This window comes from Urocitellus parryii, chromosome 1, assembly GCF_045843805.1.
Source record: "Urocitellus parryii isolate mUroPar1 chromosome 1, mUroPar1.hap1, whole genome shotgun sequence".
NCBI lineage: Eukaryota > Metazoa > Chordata > Mammalia > Rodentia > Sciuridae > Urocitellus > Urocitellus parryii.
In genome coordinates, this window is record NC_135531.1 from 230872814 (window position 1) to 230896230 (window position 23417).

A 23417-nucleotide genomic window follows, 5' to 3' on the forward strand; every position below is an offset into this window, starting at 1 on the left:
TCTGTTATTCTTGCATATTTAATCCTTACTAAGCTGGAAAGCACAGCAGCAAAAGCAAACTTTTCAACAAAGCTTTGCCGCATTACCCCAATTGGCACTAGTCTCTCCTTTCCATGGACTCTCCTTCTGTTAAAGGTTTTATCACTTTCCATGTTTCACTATGCTTCTTTATGAACATGTCATTGATAGTGAGGCAGATTTTGAAGAGGACTGTATTGGTCTTCGTATCTCTAGAGCTCCTGAGATAATGTCTTACACACATTAGAAGCTCATTTAATCAGTTGAATATGTGAATGACAGTTGCCCTACAGAATTTCCCTTTTCCTTGCCAAAGAGTATGGCATGAAAATTAGTATTTGCAAACTCACATATGCCATTTACCTAGAAATTTAAGACACTGATCTCTGCAATCAGTAATATATTCATGTATTAAAGTGATATGATCAAATATGAAAAGGGCCCAACACAATCAACTTTTTACTCACCGAGACTAGAGTTGGGGGAGTAACAGGAATCTCAACAGGTGCAGGTACTCTTGCTGTTTCTGTTACCTATAATTTTTACAAAGGATGTTACAAAATGCCCAAGAAATCTCATAAACATTAAGCACATGCAAAATTATAAGACAATTTTTGAGAAAATGGTCTCTGGCCCGTACAATGTTCAATAAAATCACATTAGAGCACAGTAAAGGAAGAAAGCAACACCCAGACAGGCTGCTCTGCAGTGGTGGACTCATAGGAATAGATGGAGGAGAAAACAGCATGCAACCCAGCGACCAACCTTGGCTTCACGACCGTGCCGTACTTCGAAGCGTTCTTCGCGGACAGCAGTACCAGTAATTTTCACCCCTACTTCCTTCTTCACTTCAATGCCAGCTTGACTCTTGTAAGTATCTGGCATGTCAGCAAAGGGAAACTGGGGCGAAGGAGTGGGCTCTGCCCTTACTCTAGTCTCTGCGGGCTTCACGGTCGGAGCCTTCACCGATTTGGTGATCTTCTGAGCAGAAGATGTGGCTGACAACTCTTTTTGTAATGTGGCAATAGCGCTACCGGCTATTGATGCCTAAATGAAAAGGGAGTCAGAAAACAAAGTCATCCATTAACTGTCATTCAAATCATCCTCAGAAGTGCTTTGCCACTAATATTCCTGTTTAGGGGGACAGCTATTAACACCCGAGTGTATTATCTCTACCATCCATTTTTAATGTTCTATCCCTCTTACTGAGAAAAGCCAATGACAAAGCTTTTTGCCATTCCTGTTGGTTTAAAAAATATTTTTTACATCTGTTTTATAAAAGAGTTATATTAAGAACTCCTTATTTTTTACATCTGTTATGAAAGAACCACAGATCTTTAAAAGCCCAGTCATGAATTTTCTTTACTTAATCATCTCAATTAGTGCTACTTTTGAAAATACTATAGTGGCAAAGTTAAAATTAAGAAATAATTAAAATTGTTTATTTTTTATTTGGTAAGTTCTAAGAACTACTTTGAAATTTCACATTTGGGTTTCAGCCACAAATCTATGTGACAGATGAAAATGGAGACATTCAGAAAAGCATTTTAAAGGTTTCCTTACTGTTTTTATTCTGCTGCTGTCTACAATTATTCAGTTTCAAGAATAACTTGAGACAATCCCAAATAAAGGCATTTCATATTCCTTATAATTCTTTGGAGGTATAGAAGGTTTCAATATGTTCTTAGAATAAGAACAATAGTAACTAATATTGAAGATTATTACGTGCTGTCAGCTTGCTAAAATTTTTGCATGTATTTTACTTGTATTTTTACCTCCTGCTGATGACAGTTTTAATAAGGAATAGGAGACTAATTCAAGGCTGTTTAATGTCACAATCCAACTCACTAACAATACCACCTTTCCAATTTGCTGTATTAAATATATGAATATGTGATTTCTTAATGTCTGTCTCTATTATTAAAACACATTCACAGTTATATCTTGCGGCTGAAGAAAAACTACCCTATGTAATGCTCTACCATTTACAAAGTCATTAGAACAACAGCTATCAAAACAATTGAGTTCAAGCTATCCCTGAAATGTGAGACAGAAAAGCCTGCATGGTTTCAACTCCTCACAGGTGTAAGATAACCACCTGCTACTTCGGGCTCACCCTGCTCGGCCAATTTCAGAAACTTAACTGAGGGGCATCCAAGTCACCATGAATGGAAACAGACTTTGTCAAAAACAGGCATGCAATGACCTATAATGAAGATGCTCTACAGTTACATTAGGTATGCATATCCTTAAGGCTAACCGATTTTTAAAATCATGCTCTGTAACTTCTTACCTCATATCCATGTTCTGTCTTAGGAACAGAAATTTTTGAAACAGTAAAATGAGGGCTTGCTGTGCGGGGGCGTTTATCCACATGGACTAATCTTTCGGTTGTTATATCTGTAGTTTTCTTGATCTGCATTAAGAGAAAACTCATTGACACCACTGTTTGCCAGATAACCATAGCAATTAAGGTTGCTTTTCTGTGAACAGGGTGAAAACCCAGCAGGTAGTAATGACTCACCTGTGATGATATGTGCATTCCCATTTGATCAGTAGTTTTGATATGAGTCTCAGATGGAGCCTGAATCACCACAGGCTTGACTGCTTTAGGGACAACATGGGGTTCCGAGGCTGGACGCTGGGGATGCTCAGGTACCTTTGTGGTGGAAACATGTTCCTTATATCCATATTCCAAAGTAGTCTGCTGAGCATAGGTTTCTTCCACATGCCCGGGCTCTCTTGGTTCTCTCACACGGGCCTGATCAACTGCAGCAACAACTGTTGCTACGGCTTCAGCCTTTTTCCCAGCGCCCACCTGGAGACAAGGTTTCCAGAATTAATGCATAGTAATGTCAAAGTCCAACTGGAACATCTCCTCCCAGGCACATCTTCCTGGGCACAGTTCCTCCTAGACATTCAGAACTGACAAATGCCTAAAGGCATGTTAGGTAGATGGTGTCCATGTAATATAAGAATGTTATATGTCCAGATATTAATTCTGAAGTGCATCTAGGAACTTAATAATTCTTTGATGATTGTATTATACAGACATCTATTTAGATATGCTCTTATATATCTGCTTAAACATTAAGTCACTTAGGCACAAGGTAGGATAACAAGTATGTATACAAAATCATAAAGTGATTTGGGTTTTTCTGCTAATTCATCTAGACAGACAGTCAATTGGCAATTGGGAAATCAGAATTTCGGAGCTGGTTATCTTCATTATTTTTATCATCTTGTCGATCATTTAGTCTGGTGTTGACACAGTGACAGTGATGATAAACGTATACTCAAATATTGTCATCATCCCATCCAGAAAAATCAATTGCTACAGAGTTATATGGTTGCATGCAAATCAGAGATAACATGAAAGCTCATGAACACAGAGTGAGCATGTGAATTTACTTATGATTCACTAGGGATAAGATTTGTTTAATCTATTAGAAAAGCATCACTCTTAAAACACATGAATGAAAATGTTGTGATTAAAATGAAAGTGTTATCATTTTGCATTCAAGAGAACAACCTTTCACACTGAAATCCAATTTACTTTCATTTTTGCAAAGAAGGGACAAAAATATTATTTTCTCATCTCCATGAATCTGGTTAACATAAATGAGAATACAATTTGCAAAGGAATTTTTTTTTTAAGAAAGCGAATCAGTTGATGTGACATGAGTATTATAATCCTATGTGATGCTTGGAAATAGAATACTGAAAAATCAAATTCCAGGTCCATCTAGTGCACTTTAAAAGGAAGGCTGTAATATTTTATTAATATTCAGTTTTCTTTGCTGCTGTGAATAGGATCTAGTGTGTACCTGAAATGTGTCTCAAGCATGCTACATGTATAACCTTAAAAATTACTCTTGAAGCCATTTGAGATATAAATGGGGTCTTTTTAAAGATGGAATTGGCTGTTTAGTGATCATGGGCTTTATCCAGTGTTTCCCTCTAGGAAGCCACAAAAATCTAATCTGCCTTGAAGGATTGCATGGACCATCTTCATTCAGATTGCTTTTTAGGAGAAACTATAAAATATACATGAGGCATGGGTGAATTAATTTTGTTCATTTGCTATTTTTAAAAAATATAGGCAACCAGTTGACTTTAATTTTGCAGATGTTTTAAAATGTTCATCTTTGATAAATAACCCTAATATAAATATATAACCTGGCTTGCTGGGAGATTGCATCTGTGCTATCTCATTTGCACCTTTTGACTAGTAGTCAATAATATAAGGTAATCAGAGTAAGTTTTAGTTTTATTTACTTTAAAAATGAGAAGAGTCAGGCTCAATGAAATTATCATTTGACTTTAAAAAATACACTGAAATACATAAATCTCATTTTTATTTTAATACTTATGCCAAAAAAATCTTAATGATGGTAAGACACTTTAACTTAAGGAAGCATATGTGCATTTTTTTCTTGAATTAATGTACATTAAATCCATACACAAATGCTGTTTGGTGGACAACTACAAATGAGTATTCTATGCTGGTAAGTCACTTTTATTTCTTAATAGACTAGAATATTCTTTACCTTTTTGGAACCCAGATAATCAGGAAACTAATTGGATTAGGAGACCTCAATTTGCACCAGTTAAATGCTGAGAATTAATTTAGGAGACACAAAGAAAATGTTGTTTAATCTGGCCTTTCACAACTAGAAATGCCAACTGTTCCACCGGAGGACTTGGACTGAATCTAATCATCTCTAATGTTTTGTTGATCAGTAAAGCAATTAAATGGAACACTAGGAGCACAGTGACACATAATGGATGAAGAGTTATGAGAGCTGATGATGAAATGGGATGAAACACTGTTTTCACCTCCACCGCATCAGTTTTCATCTCCTCTTGGAAAAGATGTGTTTGTTCTTGCTTAATAGCAAATCCTTCTCTAGTCCTTGGCAGTGTGGCAGGTTCAGCAGATTTTGCAGCAGTAACTATGAACTTAGATATAGACAGTTCCTCAGCTTCCATCCTTAGCTAATATTTAACAACAAAAACAAGATAATCAAACTCATGTGATTCAGGACAGAAACAAATTCATCACTCCTGGAATATGCTTCACTGAAAATTTTCTGTCATCCATGAGACTTCTGAAAGGCTGATGTGCCATTCAATGAGACTTGGATGAAAGTTTATCTGACATCATGCTTAGCAAAAAACAGTCAAAGATAGGAAGCAACCGTCAGGGAAATACAAGTAGTACTTAGGTCAGGATGCTAATGGAATTGGAACCCTTTGGCTGCTGATTTCCAATACTAGATTAGCAATAAAGAATAAATTTAGGTAAATAGCTTATTTGAAGCAAAGTGTAGTCATGGGAAGTAACTTAATTTGTGGAAATTTTATAGCTACAAATAGAGGCAGCAACCTTCTCATGGTTTATGTATAATTGATCTGGTTTGATACTTCCTTCTCTAGATTTCAGTACTGGATATTGCCTGGCTTTCATGGAGCTGCTACTGAAGGCACTATAATTTTCTGTTTCTTTCCTCATCTGATATTTACAGGGATAAAAAAAATACAATTTCACATGAAGAAAATTATAGGTTATTTACTGAAATAAATCCATACATTATAATGTAATATAGTGAACTTATGACTTCTCAAAACCACATCTTCTTTATAGTAAGATTCACCACTTATGTATGCAACTTTGATTTAATGTTCATAGAGTCTCTTAAATTTAGCCTGCATGCAATTTCAATCATCAACTTCTGAAGGATTTTGAGATGTTAATAATAAAAAGTTGAAAATAACATGAAAAGATAAGTGGGGAAAGGAATGCATAGTAATATTAACAATATAAATAATTTGATTTTTTAGTTTTCAGTTGTTTAATTATATGAAAACAAATTTGGTTAATAGATCTCATACACTAAAAAAAACACCAAGATTTGGTATTAATGTATTATATTGGGGATTTCACATGAGGTTTGGTATTAATATATTATAAAAGGGGATTTCACACTTGGAACAGCAATAGTCACCTTTCCATGAGTAACTTGGATTTGTTCTTGTCTAGTAGCCATTCCTTCTCTAGTTCTCAGTATTGTTTCTTGTTCTTTGGCTTTAGCAGTAGCAACTGCTATTGTAGACAAGGCAGTTTTCTCAGCTTCCTTTCTGATCTGATTATTACAGTAAAATCAAGGTTTAAGTTGTATGGGGCTTCAGACATACATGATATGACCCTTCCCCCCTCCTGGTGGAGATGTAAGAGGAAGTTATTTAGGGTTAAATATAGGAAAGAAATTAATTTTCACTTGGCAGTGAGAATCACAAAATTTAGAAATGTTAGCTAAAAAAAAAAAAAACAAAAAGACCTCTAGATGCTTCCCCAGTGCCCAGTGCTTTTTCAAAAATAAAACTAAAAATGCTAATCTTCATGCAAACAATAATGCTGAATAAAATGAATTATAAGTGTTACAGGTGGATGAAAATCAAATGTGCAGGAAAAATTAATGGTAATCAATCACATTTTCCATTTTGTTTTTAGTTACAGATTTAAAAAGGAAAATATAGATTAATAATTGATACTATATAATAGTTAATAGTTTTCTAACAATTAGTTTAAAGATGAACTCTTCATGTTTCAAATATCTGTATTCACCTTTTCCTGAGTTATTTGGACTTGATCTCTTTTGGTAGTGATGCCTTCTCTAGTTCTTGATACTAAATCTTGTTCTTTGACTTTGGGTGTGGCAACTATGACTTTAGGCACCACTGTTTTCCTAGTTTCTTTCATTATCTGGTCATGTGGTTAAAAAAAAAAAGATAAGAAAATAGTCATTAAATTTCCTGAGCCTCTACTAAGAGAAGCAAATGAACTGAGAAAGGAGGCAAATTTTCTTCTTACTCAAGGGCATTTTAATTACACCTTAGTGTATTATTTAAGTTGCTTCAATCATCTGTATTGTTTCACTGACAATATCAAAATAATAACATAAATTTAAAAGAAAAAACAGGATTAGCAATAAAAGACAGACAAATGCTGTTTTTTCCCATCATTATAATCCACGGGAAAGTCTAGTAAAGCCATAAATAGTGCACAGCTTTGCTTTATTATCCATTGACTTGTACCTGGGGCTGACATCAACAGTAATATTTTAAAGTGAATTATGTCATGTTAGTAGTAGTTCAAAGAAAGAGTGAACGTTAGGAATAAGAGGTGACAGTGAAAGCCAGATGGGTGGCAAAGGCTCATGGGAGTGAGATGGTGAAAGAATTTTCTGTGTGAGATATGAGAAGAGGAGGTGATGAAGATGTGGCCATTAGGATGAAATGCAAGTGGCTCGCAAGTGAAATGGTGAGGGTTGACTTTCACAGCTGCAGGAAGTCATCACCTGTTCATGATTGAGGAGCCTTTGGTCTTGTATGGCAATTTCTTCTTGAGTTCCCAGGATTGTTTCTAGTTTTGTGGATTTGGCAGTGGCAACTACCACCATGGATGCAGCAGTTTTCTCAGTTTCCTGTCTTATCTGATTTTTTAGAGTAAAATGAATATTTTGAGTTTCAAATGGCACAAAAGAAATGTCAAGATGCCCTTGCTATGTTTGGGAGAATACAGAAGGTTCAGTGGTCATGTGTGTGTCCACAGGTGTGTGCACACCCCCTCTTACAGCTGTGTGTAGGTTATGCTTTCCAATCTAAGTGACTGAGGGCTCAGGTTGTGCATAAAAAAACTGTACTTGTGTGAAACTGGTCAGAGGTGATATCTGCCTTCCACCTAGGTATGCTCTAGAAAGCTCATAGGTATGCCCCCACACTGTTCTTGTAAACAGACAATCTCCCAAAACTAATCAGTTGAGAGGAAAAGAGAAGTGAGAACAGAACTTCCATCATAGCAGAATTTCAATGTGAGACAGAACTAACAAAAAGAAAACATGAGACCAAGACTCCATTTTGAAGGACATACAGTTGGCTAGAAGGTGATATTAACAGACTACAAGGTATTTGCAAAGTTGGACTTACTGTTTCTTGAGTTATTTGCTTTTGTTCTTGTTTCGTAGTAATTTCTCCAGTAATTCTAGTTTCTTGTTCTTTGGCTTTAGTTGTGGAAATTACTACCTTTGGTACAAAGGCTTTTCCAGTTTCTTTTCTTATCTGCAATGAAGATAAAAACAAAACCTTACTGTTTCCTGATCTCTAATGCAAGTAACATAGTATTCATTAAATACAATACAGGAATTTGAAGAAGTAAAATCACTTTTTTGGAGATGTCACTAAATCAAATAAATAATCTCTCATTCATTAGTACAACCATATTATTTCTCTGCCTAAAACATAAATTAGGCTGTTTAGACCAAAAAACAAACAAATAAACAAAAAAACAAAAAAAAAAAAAAAGGAAAAAAAATGCTGAGTTCATCCCTGTTCATTTTGAAGAGGAAAGTTGTAGTCTTCTTTAAAAAGACTTCTAATTTTTATGAATAGATATAGGACAATACATTTCCATGTTATGTCATTTAAAGATAATCTTAGAGTACAGAATATTAGAATGGAAGACTTGAGAAGTAACTATGCCTGACCCTTTATTTTATATATGAGAAATCAAACATGGATAATTAATAATCTGCAAATCTACAGTATTTTGTTTTGAAAAAATTTCCTAAATACCATGACGGTTTGGAGAATCAAAACTTACTATGGGAAGAAGATTTTTGCATATATTCTAGGCAAAATATTTTCTAAATCTTTAACCCCCCGTAGGATGCTGTTTCTATCTGGGAGCCCAGGGAGTGCCTGTGGGGTGGGGGAGTCTTCTTCTTTGCTTCTTTCCCATTCTCAGATACTTTATCACTGAAACCCAGGATCTCAAGGTTAGATAGATGGAACTTAAAAGCTTTTCTTCTCAAACTACCCAATTAACAATTGGCTCCACTGGCCAACAGCTCTCTATCAATCAGCCTTCTCTATTCTGTCCCCAGGGCTTCCAATCATGAGACTGTCCTTTTGTCTTTTCTGTGGCTTACTAAGGCTAGGCTTTCTATTCTACATCCATCCCATTTACACAAGTCCTCTTAGGAGTCAGGATGCAGCTGCTGAGGTTTTAAAGTCAAGTGTGTTCAGTGTTCTCTTCCACTACTCCACGTGGCTACTTAAGCATCTATTTCTCCCTCCTAGTTTTATTTCCTTCTGTCCTCTCCCCACAATCACATACATAATAATGATCATCATGTAAATGGTCATAAAGAATGTAGATAAGACTCTCTTTCTACACTCAGGATGTGTCCACAAAGGTCCCTGTCGTCTATATAGGGAGAGCATTCAGTGAAGTCCCCCCAAGAGACTTTGGTATCCAGTGCACAGGTCACACACGGCAAGAGGATTTGATTAGTGTGGTAACAGTTGTATGGTCCAAGAAACACCACCCTTCGTAGTAAAGATTATCACCGTGTTAACACGTGTTATCGCACCAGTGAATTTCAAATCAAAAATCCTTCTCACCTGCTCATGAGTTATGTGCGTCTGCTCTTGCTTTGTTGCAATTACTTCTCTGGTTCTTGATTTTAATTCTTGTTCCTTGACTTTATCAGCGGCCACTACTACCTGTGTAACGGCAGTCTTCTCCGCCTCTTTTCTCACCTGATTTTCACAGAGGAAAGGAAGAAACACCTTAATGCACTTTGAACAGGAAGTTATGATGATATTTCAGGATTAAGGCAAAAATGTCACAGAAGAGAAGAAGGGAAGGCAGAGTGGTTTTAAATTAGAACAAAAATTATTCAAATACGAGGTGGGAAATTATCCTGGATTTATGAGACTTTTCATTCATGAATCAAATGTCACGTTTGTTTTGAGAAAAGTAGATGAACAAAGCAATGATCCTTCAGGGAAGCTCAGAGAAATCTAATATCTGCCCTGAAACACTGGTTTCCTCTGGGTGTCTGCTCCCTTGAGTAGCTGACTCTGTCCTCCCACCCTTCATCTGCTTCAACCAGGAGTCCCCTGATACTTTGAATACTGTTAACTTTTGCCTACTTGATGTAGCCCAGTGTTATTCTGGTCTGGTGTGCTCTTGTGATATTTACAGCTTAAACACCTTTGCTCTCTCAGACCACATTTTGCTCAGAAGTTCTAAAATCCTGGGTCATGCTGGGTTCAGTTCTGCCTTCAGAATGATTTGACATTGTTTGGTCCTGGCATCTGAGCACCCAAGGCTCAAAGAAGTGAATGGTGTTTGAGTGGATGGGCCATTGGACCTGGCCCTTGCATACCTGTTCTTGAGCAGGTTGGACCCGCACAGCAGTCGTGGTTGTCCTCTGAGCAGTCTGCTCTACAGCACTGATCACTGGTTCTCTCACTCTGGCCATATCAACAGCAGCAACAACAGTCGCAACAGCTGCACTCTTGTCAGTCTCTTGTTTCACCTGGATTGGAAATGAACACGTTCAAAACATTTTTAAAGTGGCATGTCTGGTAAGAAATGTAAAAGCACAATGGAAAACAGCTACTTAGAGCTAAATGTACTGGTGTGTGAGCATTTATCATTGCAAAGAGATGTAGGGTCTATATCACTAACACCCATATTGTATGTAAACCTCACATCAGAGACTTTGTCCCAACTGAAGATGGTTTTATGAACAGGACAACCAAATTTGGTCTGTAGTTTCCATAATATGTTTGTGTTCCTGTGTATTTTCCCTCCAATCCATCCATCCTGGTTTTTATTCCAGAAATCACGTCGGAAAAAAAAAAAAAAGAGAAGTGAAGTAATGAAAACAGAGTAGTCCTGACTGTACCTCTTTGGCACCAGTAGCAGCAGCCCCTGCTGCAAAGGAAGCACTGGCCGATATGCTGGCAGCAGCCCCCGCAGCTCCACTGATGGTCACTTGCTCCTGGACACCATATCTCCCTTCCCATCTCTCTTCTCTCCTGATCTGAGTAGAGCTAGTCACTGTTGTCTCTCTCATCTCAGCCTCAGTTGAGGAGGCCACGTAGCCCTCTTGCTTCCAAGGGGGTGGCACTTCAGGGCCTGTGGCCACGGTGGATGTCTGAGACTTCCGGACGAGTAAGGGTGACTTCACAGATCTGATGGGGGATGTGGAGATCCTCCCTGCTGGGGACACAGACCTGAAAACCAAATAGTAGAGGTCAGAATGACAAGGTGAGGAGCTCTAGCAGGCATAATCAGATTAAGATAATGGCAGAGTTTTAAAATGTGTGTCCCCACAACTGGTTCAGAGGGTATGTAATATGAAAATCAGTTGCTTTAAGTCTCAATAAAACTTATTCTTATCTGCAGTATCTGAATCAGACTTAATCCCAAGTAAAGAATTTTGTGCCCTGTCTCATCTTCTCACATTAAAAAATAAACAAGACCGAGGAAGGTATTTCCTAAAGATACAGCAAAAGAAAGGGCATTGCAAATCCAGGACTCGTCTGTAAGTGTCTCTGCATTCCCCATCTGGACAGGGGTGGGTGGATGTCAAATAGATGCTAGATGAAGAAAGCTCTATGTAATCAAAACACTTGTGTTAAGCCTTTCTCTCTTCCTCTCTCCCTCCCTTCCCTCCTGCAGGGCTTCCACACCACCTTCACCATGTCTATCTGTCTTGCAAATTCCCAGGGCAGGAGGAAGATTTCTGGTTGAGCTGTTGCAGAATCCTTTGGGGTATGGGCTGTGCACTGCAGTCTGGAAACTGCTACTCTATTTATAGGTTGGTGAGCTCGGTTTTTGTTTTCTGCCCCTCTTTATTTGCATTCACCCTCATACCACACTGAAGACTTTCTTTAAATAACCATATAATTGCTGTGGATTTTGGCTAATTTGAAACCTAAATTTTTTTTTATTATTATTAAATGGATCAAATAGTTTCTTCCAAAACACTTTTCATTGGTTTTTTTTTAGATGTATCCAAACTGCACACAATATCAGTTGAAGGGTATAGGTGCCAAATCCTGGCCAGATAGCCTAAAAAGACAACTTTTGACCTAGAATCTTGGAATTGATTAGCCATTTTAAGATAAATTTTTTAAAGATAAATTTTGCAAAACTCATTTTATTTTTAATCAATAAGATCTATTGCATTTATCCCTCTAGGTGGCAGTATTGCTCCATCGTTGCATTTTATAAATTCCGAATCTAAGAAAACATTTATAAATGTATCCTTGCAGTATGCAGGATATTTAGTTTACATTGATCATAAATGAAACAATTATCCTAATTAACCTCAAGATACAGTTGCTATTTGCTCTAAGAGTAACAGTACATTACAACATCAGTCAGTTTTCCTGAAGAAAGGTTTCACCGTGTTCTTAAAGAAGGGCTTTTTCTGCGAAAATCAATTTGCATTTTATAAATGAAATTGTAATCAAACTAAAGAGAGATCTAAGGAACATGGCTCCATTCTGAAAATGACTGCCTGGGAAATAGAACAAAGGCCAGATTAGAATACTATAGGTCTCTAGCGATTGAAGAAAAGCAGACAGACTTGCACTTCGAAGTCTCAACTTGTGCCTAGTTCCTGCTATATCTGGTAATGTGGTTTTATTCAAAAGAGTTAAAGACATGATTAGCATGACATAAGTGATTAGCAGCGGGCCTCAGGTAAGCCCGAAACTGTGAAAAATCAGTGTAATTTGAGTCATTTTAGGAAAGTGCTTATTTCTGCAGGTACAATAAAAAATAATCACCTGGTCACAGCTGGAGACAATGCACCCTATTCAATAAAATATGTTTGCCTTACTCTGTAACAAAAATCAAGATTTAACTTTAGGAAAGAGTCTATTTTGGATAACCATTATTTTCTCCACAAATTGGCATTTGTATTTCCTAATTACTATAAAACAAATTTAAGGGATGAATTTGGAAGGTTATTAATAAACTCTTAGAATGCTATGATGGTCAAAATACTCCATGGGAACAGAGAAACTAATTCTAAATGACCCTTAGGCTTGGATTTAAAATATAGTAAGGCTGTTATCTCCCTCAGAAATCACATTTGGCCTGTGTGGTGATTTCACGGTGTGCAAACTTGGAGTTAGCCTGAGACTGAACACTTTTAGAAATGTGATTGCTAGACATGTTTTGAAGTTGAGCTTTTTGTTCAAGTTTTCATGTTAGTGTTTACCAAAATTTTTAACATTTTAAGTGGCTAAAAACAATAAAAATGAGAAAATATCTAGCTTTTTAAACTATATTTATTAGATATTTAGCAATATAAATGTCCAATAAATATAATTTTAAAAGCTTGTGGTTTTTCCATTTTTTTCTATTTGTGTTGAATTTTCTTCCTATGAAAATTGATTTGTGGAAATTTTTTCCCCATTTTTTTTTGTTGGTGCATTATAATTGTACACAATGGGCTTGTTACATATTTGTACAAACACACAATATAAGAATATAGTTAAATATTGTAATATGTAACACTTCCCCCTTCTCTCCCTTCCTCCCTTCCTCTGATCCCTTTCCTCTACTCTACTGATGTCCCTTCAGTTTTCATGAGATACCCCCACCTTTTTCCTCTCTAGCTTCCAGATATGAAAGAAAACATATGACCCTTGACATTCTGAGTTTGGCTTAACATAATGTTCTACAGTTCCATCCATTTTCCTGCAAATGACATAATTTCATTCTTCTTTATGGATGAATAAACCCTATTGTGTATATATACCACATTTTATCATTTCATGCATTGATAGACACCTACATTGCTTTCGTAGGTTGGCCATTAGGAATCGTGTTGCTATAAGCATGTGTATGCATGCATCACTATAGTATGCTGACTTGAATTCTTTAGGATAAATACTGAGGGGTGGTATAGCTGGGTCACATAGTGTTTTGATTTGGGACATTTTAATCTATTTGATATATTAGTTGTCATAAGTGCAGCTAACATTCCCTCCAGATCTGCTTGCATTTTGCTTGCTTACAGGCATTATCTAGCATAAATATGTATAGTTGCTCAGGTTGGGGGCTATCTCTGGGCTAGCATTTTTCACACTGCAGCCATTATGTGTTTGTTCTGATGCCTTTCTAGCAGTGGCAGTGAGATCTCCTGAGGAAGGAGTATTGTTAATTTTTTTTTTCCACAAGTATACTATTCAGTCTAGCAATGACTTGCTATTGCCATAAATTTTTATTTTTCTGTCCTTGAATCTTGACGTCTATTTTTAAAAGCTCTTTCCCATAAATATTTCCCAAATTTTCTGTTTTTCTCTTTCTCTGTTTTTTTTTTTTTTTTTTTAAATCTAACACTTTAATCAAGCTAGGGTATATTTTGTAAAGGGTGTGAGGTAGTTTTATGCTCATTGGCCAGCACTGGATGGATGGATGTCAAATTGGCCAGCATTCTTCATGAAGCAAAATGCCTAGACCCTAAATAAAAGGTCACTTTGATTATAAAACAAATTCCCTGTATTTTTGAATCTATTTTTAGACTCTGTTTGCTTTCCTAATGTATTTGTCTATTCATTACTATCTTTCATTATTGTTGTAGTGCTGGGGATTGAACCCAGGGCCTCAGGCATGCTACACAAGTCCTCTATCACTGAGCTACAGCTACAGATCCACCACTATTGTGATTATAGTAACTTCATATAACTTTACTATAGTAAATTTGAATATTTTTTAGGTCAACGACTTGTTCTGCTTTTAATTTTTTTTTTTCTTGGTAGGGAACTGTCGACATGTCTTTTATTTAAATTGATCACGACACACTTTTTTTTGTTTGCTCAAGTTTTGCAGTTTTTCAGTTCATCATATTAAAAGTCTCATTATGTTAAATCGCATCCCAGAGTTTGAAATCTGTTGCAGATAATTTATACTTGACTGTAATTTCTGGGCCCTGATGATACAAGTCTGCCTTCTAAAGTACCTGCATCTTAACTCAGCATAGTAAACTACTTATTTTCTAGGTAAAAATAAGCATATGAAAAAATGTTTAAAATATTTTATTTATTATGAAAGTATAAGAGCAGGTGTATAATTATTTGCTGTTTATAAGGCACCTTCAAGTAATTATCTCATTGAATCTGTGAGATCATTCTTATTGTGATTCTCCTTCATTTATAGATGAGACAACTAAGAACTAGAGCAAGTGACTTCTTTGGCTCTTGCTATTTCATAATAATGAGGATAGTAATTCTTAGTGGTTGTGAATATTTAGTGAGATAATGTTTGTAGAGTGTCAAATCAAATATTTGCCATAGTGATAGTGATCAATAGATAGTAGTGATTATTTTATTGTAATAGTTATTGTTCTAAGTCAAACTTAGCAAGTGATTTAGCTGGTTGAATTTAGGATTTTTCTCCTTTTGCTGTGTTATATTCTCCTTTCCTAAAGCAAATATGTATTAAATAGAAGTAAAGAATTCAGAATTATAAAGTTCTTCAAATTGCCTGAGGACAATGAAGATTTGGGAAAATCATATTCAGTGACATCTTGATATACCTCTTGTATCACATACTACATTTTTGATTGCACAAAACCTCATTTTACAATGCTTGATAACCTGGTCTCTTTAAAGAAACTTTACCTCACAGGAGAAGGAGTGGGTGCCCGCACATGTCTGACCGGGGAAGGAGAGTGTCTTATTGGTGAGGGGGACTGCTGTCGAGCCAGTTGTGTTTTGGCAGCAATGGACATGGACGGTGGTGTTGGAGACCTTGACTTTGGCTTAGGAGGTATCCTGGGAGGTGTTTTATGTGGCAGCTGTTGCCCAGTGGCACCATCTATGACCATCTCAACTGTTGTGAGTGATCTGGCATCAAAGTGGGCTTCAATCTTCTGCAAAAGATTAAAACAAAGTCCACCATGAGGGAGAATAGCTGGGGAAGTGACAATCGGAAAGGCTGGGAAAGAGCAGCAGAGAAAAATACCTTTTCAATTCGGGTTTGTCTTGTTTCTGAAATCTGAGCAGTCGAAACAATTGTCTTTGTCTTTTTAGCGGGTACTACTTCTTCACCTGTAGGAAGGGAAAGATGAGCATTGGAGGAGGAGAAACCATTCCTTTGGAAAGAGATTCTGTTAATTGTGACCACAAAGTCAATAAAATTTTCTGGGCATCGCTGTGGGGAAAAAAATGCAGAAAGTTTTGAATCTTGTATGGACAGAAATCAGATTTAAAAATAGAAAATGACCCTTCTTCAAAACTTCTGCCATTGCCAGAAAAGCACCATAGTAAACATATAAAGACTACAGTATGATTGTGTTAGAACCATTTAAAAAAATTATTCCAGTACTTTCAATAATTTGAAATGTATGTAACTTAATTGAAACACTTTCCAGTTTATTATATTGGGGTTAATAACTGAAGATTGCATCAGTACTGAGCTCTTGCCTGGAATCTCAGACTTTTCTTTTCATAGGGTTTAAAAGGCAGCTGGGATTTTAGCTCTCAGCATTCCCAGGGCCTCAGGGGAGGCAGGCTAGCCCCACTTGGTCACAGATCAGGCCTCTCCCCTTCTCCCTTCTCAACCTTCAGTGCATACCTTGAACCAGCAATTCCGCAGTCGAAGTAGCTCTTCCAACGCTATTGGTGGCATTCACTGAATAAGTCCCAGAATCTTCGGGGTATGCTTCCGCAATCAGTAAGCTGTAGAGGTCGCCTTCTTGTGAAATTTGGAAATCAAGGGAGCTCTGGATTTCAGCTCCATCCCGGTAGAACTTCACGACAGGTGTAGGGATTCCAGTCACTCTCACTTGGAGTCTCACTTGGCTTCCTTGTCTCACGGTCATGCTCTGCAGTCGTTGAGCGAAGTTGGGTGGCGCTGTCTCCGCTGCAGGGGACAGAGAAGGAAATCAGGCCAGGAAGCCAGAACCTTACCAACAGGGTATTTTTAAACAATCACAGCTCTGATTCCAAAACCAGGCAATGACTCGCCAATTCAGCATCCTTGACTGTCCTTGAACCCAGCTCAGCCAGCAGATGACAGCAAAAATGGGGCCCAGAGATGGCAAGGTGGCTATCCAGCCACCATGTTTCTCATTTGCTTAGCAGTTCTAGGCCACCATGTCTGTTTTGTAATTCACATAAAAAGTCTAAATCTTGTTTTGACTAGAGAATCTTCTGTATTTCCCAACCTCATATCTGCACCATGTTAATGAGTTATGGCAACTTTGTATACTTCAATAGGTTATTACATTAAAATGAATTCCAGGGGTTGGTAGAATGGGTGTATTTGTGACTTATAGAATCTTTACATTTAAACTTAATTTAAAAACCCCTAAATCTTCTCCAAATTGGTTGATAGTCAAAGAACTGAAATACTTACTTGCATTTAAAATGTTAAACTCAATAATGATATGTTTTCATGTTAATTATTCTACAGAAAGGGGATTTTGGGGAAGGGTTATTTTGGAAAAAAATTATATGATAAATGTGAAGGGTGGATGGGATTAACTTTGGTGTGCTTTTGAATAGCAATAGCAAATTTTACTAACCCTGTGCTTTTCTATTTCTGAATTTTCTGTGTTTTAAGGTTCATACCTAATTTTACCTGATATGCTTTCTATTTAAATCAGTTATAGCCCTATAACTGGATATAACTGAAGATATGGTTTATTGAATAAGCATTGATACCATTATGCAGTTCATGCAAGATATTATGTAATGTATAAATTAATTCATGTTTGAGTATTAATGGAGAACAACAGAGGCCACTAATAACTTTTCTGGGTGAATGGTGTCATACATTAGAATAATAAGCATTTGTCTTTTTCTGAACATGTTACTGAGTAGTATTTTTAATATTTCTTAAATGACTAGTTTGTGGACCACTTGTATCAGAGTTATCTTGGTGCTAATGTTGAGGTGGAAATTCCTGGTGAATCCTAGAATATGTCATATTTCTTATGAAGCTTATGAACAAGTCTTTGAGCTTTTCTACTTGCTGAGAAGCATGATTTTTAAAATATTTCCTTAAAGCATTTTTGAGTGTTCAACATGTATACAGAGAAGCACTGATTCTCAGGCACTTTTGTGTTATATTTTGAAAGGAGAATTAAATTTCACATGGCAAACAGCTTTGCTATAAAATCAGCCTTCAGTGGGCCCTTTCTAGGTTGGGAGCTGCAAGTCCTCGTACCCATTGCTCAATATGGATCCCTTCCGCCAGATGCAAGGGATGCCCTCAGGGGCAGCAGAGGACAGGTATGCCCCCACCAGCCCACCTGTCACGAGAAGCTCAGCAGTACTAGTCGCTTGTCCAGATCCATTGGTGGCTCTCAGGGAGTATCGTCCACTGTTGGCTTTAGTCACGGCGGGGATCGTCAGTCTAGCGCGGCCATCGCTAAAGGAGATCTGCACGCCGGGCAGAGTGGAAGTGGAAATAACCTGGCCATCCCTAAACCAGCTCACCTCAGGAACTGGAAAACCTGAAGAGCAAGCACAATTGATCTTTATGTTCGAGTGGGCACAGCAAATTCCTCTCCACCGAAACATTATCCTTGCTGCCTTGCTCTAACCTAAAAAGCTTTGTAGAGTGAAACACCATTTGGTGACAGTGACAACCTGACAGGCTCCTGGCGGAAGCATAACTTTGTAGGCCATTAGGAAGGCCCAAGAGCTTAGGTAGAGGCTGGCACCCTCATTCTACAGGGGAGGAAACTGAGGCCAATGGAGGCCTGATGATTTTTCCAAGGTCCCTCAGTGAGCAGTGGCAGGCAGAGGACTAGAATTTTCATACGCTTCCCTCCTGCCTGGGGCTCTGTCTGATGCAACTTAATAGACATCATTAAAATCATGAAAGGGATTTATAAAAGTGAGGAAACTTTGAAATAAAAAGTGACTGGTGTCCTCTTTGAACACAAATGAGGAACAAAAGCAGCAAAAGGATCTGACAGTTCTGTCTGACATCGGGAGGAGGGTGCACTCCTCTTCCTCTGCAGTGCAGGCACACCACCTTCTGGAATGCTCCTGCTTTCCTGTGTGCCTGCAGTAAAACCACCATAGTGCAGCGAGGCAGTTTTCCAAGGCTTGTCTTTCAGAACAATGTGTAGAGTTGGAGTTGTGGCTGGAAAAGCCAATTTTTTTTTCTCCCACTATAAATTAACAGTGAATAACTATATGCTCATGGTTGGACATTTTGGGTATTTTAAAGTTCTGTATGATGAGAAGATATGAGGCAAGTTCAGGGAATGGTTTACTTTGCATTTGGTATAAACACTGGTGATTTATCTCCTCCAGCTAGGAGGCGAAGAGAATGGAAAAGTCACTTTGTTATCCTTACATTAGCCAATCTCCCACTGTGGACGAGTAGATAACTGTGTTAGTATCCACTGATAGGTAGCAGGTATTTTCAGTGGTGTATTTCTAAGAACCTAGTAGTGTGAAGGAACAAGCTATGAAGAAGTCAGTTTCTACTATTCACAAGGAGAGAGACTCCCACTGATACTATGTGTGTTCTGTTCAGTTTAGAAAAATTACTGAGCATTCCAAGATAAGTAATTATTTGAAAGTCAATAAGAGTTCATCATGCAGGAAGAGAATTGAATTTGTCTCCACACAATAGAAAACGAATGATTATATGATATTTGTGTAATATAAAATAAAGTATTATTCAATTATAGAAAGATTGGTGCATAAAATAGAAAAAATAAAAAGGAAATCTTATTTTATATCTTTATTATAAGCTATACAATTAAAAAAACAAAGAAGAACAATGTACCGTGGAGATGCACTGAAGGAAGAAGCTAGCATAATTTTCAATTGACCCATGTAATCTTACATGGCCAGTTACAAGACTACAGAAGGAAACAATATTAAGTGATTTTTGAAATGTTTGCAACAGTGTATTTTTTCACAAGATAATAGATAAGTCCTCAAAATCATGCATTTTCTGTAGTCATCCCTAAACTGAATTATGAAGAAAAAGCAGCAGATAAAGAAACAGATAAACTTCCTTTTAAATAAAACTTTTGGGAAAATGGTTCCCTTTAATATAAAGGTCAGAGTGGCAAATAGTATTTCTTCTTGTCATTTTGAAATGATTGGAAAGTCTTTTGTTCACTGGAACCACTTAATGAAGATAGAAAATAATAGACTCAAACAATGAGGAGTTAGCTCATCACTGGTGGGTTCTGACTCTGAGGAAGGCTGGATGCATTGTTATTTTCCATATAAAACAACTGAGATTCCTGTGCATGGAGCAGCCAACCCAGACCACCTCCCAGAAGCTTCGTAGCAGCCTTTACTACACTGGAGCTCTTGGTTGCCAGTCTGGCTCTGCAGCTGAACCCAAATATAGAATGACCAAATGTGGGCCGACTTTAGTTGCTGGATTCTGACAGCAATTCTAATCTAATGCTAATTATTTTTGCTTTGTGGAATTATAAATATGAATAAAACATTTTTGAGTCATTACATTGTCAGATTGTGTCAGTACTCTGAATGGTAAACCCTGAAAATGACCCTTTTAGGGTGCTGCACCAATTTTACAAAACTGAAGCAGAGCATCATCTCAGCATCATGTCCTATGACAAAGTGAATTCATTGGCAAGGAGGCAAAGGAAAGGAAAGCACCGGGCTGGGCTTACCACTAACGTGAGCCTCAAAGGTTGCGGCACTACCCTCCAGTACCACAACGCTTTGTAACGGCTGCGTAAACGTCGGTGCTTGAGTCGTCATCTTCTTAGGCACTCTGAAAAGGAACAGAAAGTAAGTGAGGATATCATCCAAGGGCCACTGGAGCTCCTGTGGGGATGAAAGAGACATATTCTCCACTGGGTTGATCCTTGGTCATCTATGGGGCCTGCAATAATGGGAAGGCCTCTTTTTTATGGCTTGGATTTAAAATTTAACAAAAAGCAATAAATTTAAGGGGAAATGAGGGGAGAAAATTAGCCAGACAGAGCAAGGAATATACCCAAGTGGCCTTATCAATGGTGTAAAAATCAGGCCGAGAGTTGAAAATTGGAATAACATAGGGATAGTGAGTAATTAAAGAGATGATATGTGACAAATCTATGATGGAGCTCTGCAATGTGTATGGGACAATTGCTTAAATATTTCCTTCCCCCAAATAGCTTTCACTCACTGTAGCTATATTTATAAAGTTGACGTGGATACAGGCATTGTCTAACTACTTAAAATGGTCACCAAAATTAAAAGTTTGAACTTTGCAATTTCTTTCCTAATTTGAAAAGCTTTGGCAAGATTTATTGAATATATGAACTTTAAATTTTTTTTAAATTGTTGCTAGATCTTTTATTTATTTATTTATACGTGGTGTTGAGAATCGAACCCAGTGCCTCACACATGCCAGGCAAGTGCACCACCACTGAGCCACAGCCCCGGATATATGAACTTTTTGTAGATCTATAGGGTGCTTTATATTTCTTAACATTTCTTCAAACTATAACTGTGCAAGTAATATTGCTACCGCTGAGTAGATATTTAGAAAAAAAAATTAATTTTATAGGTAGGACCAAAATTTATTATAGATTTGAAACAAAAATGCTGGCTTGAGTTCTTAATATGGAACAATGTGCGAAGTCTGAATAATGGAAGGTTGGTGGGAAATGTGGGGGAAGTAACAAAGGACTATGCTTTTACTACATAAAATATTCAATGAAGAAATGAATATAAAATTTGCAGGTAAGTTCTTTATAAGTGGAAGAAAGTACTTTGTCTATCACTTTCAGAGACTATGTGAAAATTTTTCTAATGCATAAATAGCTGATTATTCAACATGACTATTTCACTGTTCTGAAACAAAAAGACAATTTCTGAACCATCAATTGCTTCATTATTATTTTTCATAAAGTTCTTTGTTCACCAAAACTTTATGGAGCAATAGTCTTCTTTGTGATAATGCCTTACCTTATTCTATCTTTTTACTTAGCTAAAAAGAAAATTAAACCAGCATTTTTTCAGACAAAAATTATATTTGGAAAATTCAGATAATATCCAAAAGTTTTTCACAAAACTTTGTCAAGAAGTCTTTTGTAGCATGTTTTTTTCAAAATGAACAAATTTGTGTCTAACTTTTCCTTTTTACAAGCTAATGCATCTTCTAAAAATAACTATCTTCATAGGTATATAATAATACCATATCAGTATTAACAGGTATTTACAATGTGTAATCTAATTCTAAGAAGATGGAAAATCAAAGCGTATTTAGAAATCAAAAGCTTTTAAACATTATTTCTTACCCTTTTAGCATTAGCATTTATCTCCTATTATATAATTGGATTGTGAGTTGAGTTAAAATGCATAATGAGATTTGGAGTATTTTATAAAACAATTATATAGCCTTATTCCAAATTTCTAACATTGCAATTAACTGGCCTAAATTGATCTTATACTCCTATTGTCTAGTGAATTTTGTTGCTTTAGTCCTTGCTTTTCACAGGCCTTTATCTAATTAGGGCTGAAGGTATGCATCTAAAATGTCATGCTCCCAAAATAAACTCTCCAGCATTGACTGACAGCAGGCAAGTGTTCTGTCACTGTCCTGCAACTGATATCTCAGCAGTTGATTCCCTTAAAAAGTCATCAGGGTGTAGCTGATACCACATGCATGTTATCAGAGCTATTCTTGGTGCGCCTCACTTTATCACTGAGTAATATAACCTTGAACATTCTCAGCCGACACAAAGAGACTATAAAAGAACTAAACATTTTGATCACCATTGCAGACCCCAACTTCTAGAATATCCAGTGAATTTAAACAGTTTGAATTATTGACTGAGCTGATATGCTAAAGCATTCCATTTAAGAAAAACAAAGCTCACACATTTAAAAACAAAATTTAACAAGAAGATTCAAATAATGGGTCAGCACTAGCAGCAAGAAGTTACCCAAACACGTCTATGTGGACATTTGGCACACAAAAATAAACAGGAGCTAGAAATCAATAAGAAAGTAACTCTAGTATTACAATAAGAAAAGCTGCTACTCACCTGATTTCTCAAGAGTGCCTAAAAAGGGTGGGACTAAGCCCAGGCTGCTTCTGAAACGACGTCCTATGTAGAGTTGGTTTTTCCGACCATCTCCAACATGAATCGGTGAGCCTCTAAACCTAAAAACAAAACTACACAGTCGAGACTGTGTAGTTTTGCTTTTCTATGCAATCCCTACACCCGAGGCGAGGCGGGAATGCACGACTGCTCCAGAGCCAGGCCCTGGCCGGCCCTTATATTCACCAGATCTGCTGACAGCCCCACATCCTCAGGGCAGGGCCCTGGTGATTGGCTCTCTTAAGAAAGCATGATGGGAGAGGACCTTTTTGGTAGTTTCACATACCACCTGTTCTTCTGATTGGCAGTGCTAAATTTAGCCCCTCAAAAGAGGCTTTACCAAGGAAATAGAAGTGTGTTGGAAAAATAACCTGGTTGAGGCTCAGAGAAGAGCATTTGTTACCAACGTTAAAAATCTGTTAATGCGGGACTGAAACAAAGATGTGACAATAGACAGCACCTGTAGGCATTCATACA

At 37.1% G+C, this 23417-nt stretch overlaps 1 protein-coding gene across 24 annotated transcripts in view; it reads right to left on the reverse strand.

Annotated features, from left to right (window-relative positions):
• Positions 1–23088, reverse strand: part of Ttn (titin) — a 266326-nt gene extending 243238 nt beyond the window's left edge. For 21 of the 24 annotated variants that reach the window (XM_026391972.2, XM_026391968.2, XM_026391986.2 and 18 more), the window contains exons 1-16: positions 22884–23088; positions 20517–20620; positions 18153–18356; positions 16472–16759; positions 15860–15945; positions 15517–15767; positions 10779–11109; positions 10254–10406; positions 9484–9621; positions 8008–8139; positions 6647–6784; positions 6027–6164; positions 2543–2836; positions 2312–2434; positions 784–1065; positions 486–551 (exon numbers count right to left, since the gene is read on the reverse strand). In XM_026391972.2, coding sequence (XP_026247757.2) covers positions 486–551; positions 784–1065; positions 2312–2434; positions 2543–2836; positions 6027–6164; positions 6647–6784; positions 8008–8139; positions 9484–9621; positions 10254–10406; positions 10779–11109; positions 15517–15767; positions 15860–15945; positions 16472–16759; positions 18153–18356; positions 20517–20607 — 2715 coding nt within the window. In that variant the 5' untranslated portion in view covers positions 20608–20620; positions 22884–23088. The remainder of the gene's footprint in view (positions 1–485; positions 552–783; positions 1066–2311; positions 2435–2542; positions 2837–6026; positions 6165–6646; positions 6785–8007; positions 8140–9483; positions 9622–10253; positions 10407–10778; positions 11110–15516; positions 15768–15859; positions 15946–16471; positions 16760–18152; positions 18357–20516; positions 20621–22883) is intronic. The other 3 variants (XM_077802977.1, XM_026391974.2, XM_026391969.2) reach the window with 2 other exon arrangements.
• Positions 23089–23417: the final 329 nt, after the last annotated feature.